This window comes from Cynoglossus semilaevis, chromosome 19 (genome assembly GCF_000523025.1).
Source record: "Cynoglossus semilaevis isolate Cse_v1.0 chromosome 19, Cse_v1.0, whole genome shotgun sequence".
Lineage (NCBI taxonomy): Eukaryota > Metazoa > Chordata > Actinopteri > Pleuronectiformes > Cynoglossidae > Cynoglossus > Cynoglossus semilaevis.
The window spans coordinates 17,725,678-17,732,125 of record NC_024325.1 but is presented as its reverse complement, the minus strand read 5'-3'; the positions used below and the strand labels follow the sequence as shown (position 1 = coordinate 17,732,125).

At 41.8% G+C, this 6,448-nt stretch overlaps 1 protein-coding gene across 1 annotated transcript in view; it reads right to left on the bottom strand.

Annotated features, from left to right (window-relative positions):
- Positions 1–6,448, bottom strand: part of LOC103395788 (pecanex 3) — a 22,789-nt gene that overhangs the window by 6,487 nt on the left and 9,854 nt on the right. Inside the window, exons 10-26 of the mRNA XM_025065881.1 lie at positions 6,341–6,448; positions 6,072–6,229; positions 5,690–5,843; positions 5,237–5,269; positions 4,910–5,081; positions 4,659–4,769; positions 4,426–4,517; positions 4,209–4,318; positions 3,972–4,077; positions 3,545–3,637; positions 3,309–3,459; positions 2,691–2,835; positions 1,898–2,075; positions 1,645–1,753; positions 1,043–1,172; positions 692–750; positions 384–599 (exon numbers count right to left, since the gene is read on the bottom strand). Of these exons, the coding sequence (XP_024921649.1) occupies positions 384–599; positions 692–750; positions 1,043–1,172; positions 1,645–1,753; positions 1,898–2,075; positions 2,691–2,835; positions 3,309–3,459; positions 3,545–3,637; positions 3,972–4,077; positions 4,209–4,318; positions 4,426–4,517; positions 4,659–4,769; positions 4,910–5,081; positions 5,237–5,269; positions 5,690–5,843; positions 6,072–6,229; positions 6,341–6,448 (2,125 nt within the window). The remainder of the gene's footprint in view (positions 1–383; positions 600–691; positions 751–1,042; positions 1,173–1,644; positions 1,754–1,897; positions 2,076–2,690; positions 2,836–3,308; positions 3,460–3,544; positions 3,638–3,971; positions 4,078–4,208; positions 4,319–4,425; positions 4,518–4,658; positions 4,770–4,909; positions 5,082–5,236; positions 5,270–5,689; positions 5,844–6,071; positions 6,230–6,340) is intronic.

Sequence of the window (6,448 nt, the reverse complement as noted above, 5' to 3'; positions counted from 1 at the left end):
TATATACACATGCCTTTATATATACACATACACACATACATATACAAATATACATATACACGTATATGTATATAAATATGTATACATATATACATACATATACATACATATACATTATATTTATACACATATATATACACATATACATATATAAATATGTATACATACACATACATATATACATAAATATAAATATATATATATACACACATAAATACATATACACACCTATATAAACATATATATACACATATATACATACATATATACATACATACACATATACATATATATATATATATACATATACATATAGGCTAGAGGAAATATAATTTTTTTTTTCTGAGACCCTAACCCATATTTCAGTTTGATGCGCCCCCTACCTCTAAACTCCAGACCCCTCAGCTGAAAGGTGACCAGGCCGTTGCCGATCTCGATGATGTGCACCAGAGCGTTGAGGTAGTCCGAGGCCAGGATGAAGCAGTCGCCTGTGCTGTAGTTTCCCCAGCGACCCAGCAGCAGGTCTCCACATAGGCTGTGCTGCAGCGACCGTGTCAGGTGTTCGTAGAAGATGGAGTTCAGGTTGTTGTCGTCGGCTCCTGTGGGAAGACAAAAACAACACAGCTGTAAAAAAAAACAAAAAAAAACAATAATAAAAGTATAAATCAAATGATTACTTTGTTTTTCTTACCAGGGTTCCTGTCTAACTGAGTGGCAAGTCTGGTGTTGGAATGATCCACCCGCTTGGTGCTGCAAATATATACAAATACAATTAATTAAAAAAAAAATTTTAAAATATATTAAATTAAAAAAAATGTATATTTGGGGACATTGGATTACATATATTCACTCACACACATACATATATAAATATATACACATATATAAATATATATATACATAAATATATATACACATATATAAATATATATATACATATATAAATATATACATAAATATATATACACATATACTCACCCATGTATATATGTATATGAAAACGATACACGCATGTTCTCTAATCGTTCGACCATTGACCTACTTGTAGTCGCGCTCCCAGAACTTCACCGGTCTGGTGTAGGACGTGACAAACACGGCACTGCCCAGGACAGGGTTGAGAGGCGTGGAGAAAATCGCAGAGAACACGGCCTGGATGAACAACACGGCAGAGTCTGCAGAGGTGTGAGTCAAGGCCAAGCAGAGCAGCTGGAATCTTTGGGTGATTTCATTTGGTGTGCACAAGATTTAAGAAGTACAGTTATGATAAAAAATATATATATATTTTGAAGATTTGTAGAAGAAATGTATCAAATTGTTGAATTTTCACTGCTTTAACTTACGTGATTTTTATTTATTTATTTGAAAAAAAAAGTGTGTGTGTGAACTATTTAAATGACATGATAGCGCTCCAAATTTTTCGACGCTCTCCTGCGTCACGTAAAACCCATTCAAACTTCAATTATGGAAAAGTAAACCGCCTCAGTGAAAATAAACCTCATCGACGACACATTGTGTAAAAGAGAAAAAAAACTCAAATAAAACCATATGAAAAACTCCTCCATCAAATAACCTTATTTTTCTGCCTTAACTTTTCTATATAACAACCACAGGTGGAAACATTTCTGTAAACACATCAAAGGATACGTGGCACCGCAAAGGGTTGAGCGAAGGCGTGGAAGGCTGATCCCCAGGTGATCTGCCAGGGGGCGATGTAAGTCAACACAAAGCGGAGTTTGTACAGCAGGTCCCACATCTGAGAGTCCCATGAATAAATATAAATAAGTCAAGTCAGAAACGCACACGTCAGCAGCTTTTCTTTCACAGTCGACGCAGACATTAGAAACTGCTTTAACACTAGAAGTAAAACAACTGTTGGTCAGATTCACAGCTCGCTGACCTTGTTGAAGAGAATGGACATGAAGTAGTAGTCGATGAGGAAGGTCTCTGAGAAGTGCGGGTAGTCGAAGTGGAAGAAGAGCGTGGTGAAGCACAGCGTGACGTACTGCTGTGAAGGTGCACAGAAGGAGGAACGCAGCAGCTTCATGCCCGCCACGGAGATGAAGAGCGCTCGGCTGCTGGGTACGGGAAGAGAAAAAAAAAAAAATAAACACGGGGGAGGTTGGAGGAGGAGAAGGAGCAGAGACAGGATACAAATCTTGTTGTCAAAATACAGTTAATGGTGCGGGAAGATAAAAAACAAAACAATACTGCATTTAGCAGAGGAACTGTAATTGATCTGCTGCAAACGGGGGAGTTGTTGACAACAATGTTGACAACAATGTTGTCGTTCTGATTGACAGCTGGTTCAAAGAACAACAAGGGTTTTTTTTCTTTCATTTTCCTAAAGCTGCACATTATTACTGATCAGCACGAAGGACAACAATGGTGAGCAGATTATATGGAGAAATATATTCACAGCTACGTGAAACGCTGCACAGAAACCCTGAACAAACAGAAGGAGAAAATCCACTGACAACAGATATTTCCACCGTCGCCTGCCGCTGTGCACACCCCTGCAGAGAGTCATACACCTGGGGTTGTTTCAGCATGTCTATTAATTTTATGTTCTGCTGTTCCAACCCACAAAGCTAACAGTACACCCCCCCCCCCGGGGAGGCGAGCGGAGACGGAGAACAGAGTAAAATATGGTTTGTAGGGGAGTCGGAGACAGAATGAGGGAGAGGCCTTACTAGATGTCCAGCTCCTTGTGGTTCTGGCCGATGGTCCGAGCCTCTGTTGTCAGGGAGTTCAGCACCACCGCCGGGTAAATGAAATATTTCTCCACACACTGGAGCCACGCGTACAGCTTCTCAAACCACATCAACTGAGCAGCATCTGGAAAAAAAAAGAAAAAAAAGAAAAAAGAAAACATTACAAATGGAAAAAATGACACATTTTCTCAGCCGTGAAATTAATTAAGAAGAAAATAATAAAAACCAAAAAAAGAAATATATAAAAATTGAAATAATGGCCATGTCTTTTTGACGTCGTTCCACTAAAACCTAAAAGTGTGTTTTAATGGAGTTATTAAAGTGAAATACGTTCATTTATCGACTGCGATGCTGTGAATATTAAAAAAGTGAATTCATTCTCCTGGACTCCGTACAGCTCCCCTGGAGATGATTGGGGTTTGGTTGGTTTTCCTGTGATAAGCAGTTTAATTAGAGATCTTACTGTTTTCCATTTAATCCACGCAGAGAGTCTCCAGCAGAGGTTTTCACTCTCTACATGTTCCCGTTCATGTAATAGTCCCTCTCCCTCTGATGTGCGTGTTAGCGTGAAGATGACGGACGATAAAAGAGACTCACCTCGGACCTCAAACTGACTGTACTCCTTAGAGCGGAGCACGGGGTGAGCCAGGCAAAACCACGGGAGCTGTTTGCGGAGCTGCGGCAGAAGATAGTGCGTAATGAAGCCAATAACTCCAGCCAGGATGTACAAGACGAAGCTGAGGGCAGGCTGGGGATGAAAAAAAAGAAAAAAAAAAGTTGTTATTCAGGTTAACTAATCAGTACCTGCAGGACTACAGTTTACTCCAACTCACCTGCAGAGCGATGAACACTGTGCTGGCACTGATGGCAAAGGTGATGACAGCCATTAGGGGGCACATGACCAGGTCTGAATGAAGAATCTCTTTCTGTAAAGACAAAGAGTCGACACCATTGTTTCGTAGCTGCAGAAGTTCTGTTTTGTTCAGTAAATGTTCCATACATGAGGACGTCTACATTTTTACAACTGTTGAATTTGCGGTTGATTTTGAGGAAACTCATTTAATAAACAGTAGTGATGAAAAATATCACACATATATCAATGATAATGATGTCACATTGTGCATCTTTTATGCAACATACATCAATATATCTATATTGTCTAAATGTTCTTATTTACTGGTGTTAATAAATAAACTGTCGTGTCTGCCGGGACATCACCGGTCAAACAGGCTCGTCCATGTGGTGAGATGTGATACTGACCACAGAGTTGTGCAGCTTCTCAGGCAGAGGATCCTTGATCTCCACAGGGGGTTCTTCTGGTGTGCGGTTCTCCAGCTCGGGGAATAATTTAGATCGGACCAGTGACCTGACGCAAGACATTAAAGAAAAATAACATCAAAGTCGTTGGCGTTTGGCGGCGCCGTCCAAGTCTCATGTCTGTAGTAACATGTCTGGGTGTGAAGACGGATCAAACCCCAGAACCCCAGATGTACTGACCACAGGATGGTGGGATCACTGCTTTGGCGGCTGAGGTGGTAGGATAAGGCCAGGAGGAGGCCGCAGAACACCGAGAACAGGACTGGCACATGAGCTTCCCCCCAGGGTGCCTAAATCAAAGAAGAAAAAAAAGAAAACAAAAGTCACATTGTTGTCAACAGCGTCAAACAGTTCACAGTCAGAAGCTTCAGGAGCAGAGGAACGTCCATGTCCTTACGTTGATAGCACCAAGACAAAATCCGTAGAGGAGAGCAGCCACCAGGACGCTGCGGATGAGGCTGAAGAGTGAAGAGAGGGGGCTGGTGGTGGCTGAGGACGAGGACGAGGACGAGGACAAGAACACATCCACCGTGAGCAGTTACATCACATCAGGGTGTTCAGCTTCAGCAGACACACTTTGAAGACTGCTTTTAATATTTTTTTAAATGATTGTATCATCATGGAGCTCACCGGTTCCACCAAAAACATGCATGTCGATCTGCTCCAGCAGACACATCACAAAAGTATTGACCTGAGGTAGCAGCCCGAAAAGGAAGATGACGGGGAAACACAGGGCGAGGACTGTGGGAGAGAAAGAAAAAAAACAGGAAGTGTTGAGTGAGCACAAAAAGTGTGAGAAAACAGTCGAAATACAGACAAACTCAGTTTCAACATCCTTATTGGCTAACACATTCCAGTGTCATGTGACCAACCGCACTCACCGATGAGCATGTCTCTGACGCAGAGCAGGAAGTGTGCAGAGAAGAAGGTGACTCCGTAGAGGGAGAAAGGCTGCAGACTTCCAGAGCGACCGGAGAGGTCGAAGATCCAGATCATCACACAGCACAGGCAGAAGTAGACGGGTCGACTGTACACGATGATCCAGTTATGGCCCTTTGACGAGGAGAAGACGACGAATAATCAGACGTTTGTGTAAAGTCAAATGTTTTTGAAGATAGATTTAGAAGAGAAAATTAAATTTGAGATCATTATTATTATTATTATATTGTAGTATTATTAAACTACACTGATGGTAGAAGACAACTCACATGCATAGGAGAAGCTGCATCTGGCTGGACACTCTGGGGAAAAAAAGAAAGCAATGATTTAATGTTATTTCAACATAAAACAAAAAAAGACAAGGAGGAGTGGCTGAAGATAAATAACAGCAAAAAACACTGAACTGAAGGGTGATTTCTTTTTTATTTCCACCAGACTGTTGAGATTTGATGTCCTCGAGGAAACTTGAAAAACATGTATTCAAATGATAAAATTTCTTACCTCAATAATTAAGATGAAAATATGAGTAAACATGTCACAAATGAAAACCCTGAACTTCAGATCTCAACAGAAATGGAACTCTGTTTTGTTCTGTTTTTTTTTTTTTTAATCCACCGCATTAAAAACCAGAATCTTTTCACGATAAGAAAAGAAAGGAGGAAAGTTTAAAACCACTGCTTTCCAAATTCAGCCCTGACCGTCAGAGCGATGACACGGCGTACCTTCAGTAAAGAGTACTGGCAGCTGGCGATGACCAGGCAGAACAGGAACACCCAGATGTCCCTGAAGAAGCCCTGGAGCAGGAGAAGGAACCCCAGGAAGGCCACCAGACTGGCCAGCACCACGGCAAACACGTTCTCACCTGCACGACGGTTCCTGGACACAGAGAGGAGAAGGGAATACTTCAAATACTGTTCACGCTGATACACGAGTATTATGTGTGTGTAACAGTACGGATCATTTAACGGTAAAACTGTGACGACACCACGAACGCTGCACATGACGTGAGGTGTCAATCAGGACAAATAAATGACACAAAGACATCAATAATCATCTGAGTATTGAAGTGATGCTGGTGCTGGAGGTCTCCTTCAGGTCACGTACCTGTCCAACAAGGCCAGCAGAGCCAGTCGATCGTATCGAACCCTCAGCCACTTCCCAGGGAGCACCCAGAAGCGATAGTACTGTTTGGGTTTGCTTTTCTCTTCGATCATCAGAGTGTTTTCCTGCGACTCTTGTAGAGACTCGTGATCCAGATCAAACTACAAACGAGTTAAAAAAAAAGGTAAGAAAACAAAAAGGACACTTGTCTGAGAGTCAGATAATCCTGTCGTTTTTTTTTTGTTTTTTTTTTAACAACCAACACTGCTAACCTCCGGCATTTCCAAAGGCACCCTGCGCACCTGCATGCCCTGCAGGACCACCGGTCTGGGTTGGAGCATGGACAGCACCGGAGCCCCTTCCTGGACCTCAGTGGAGGT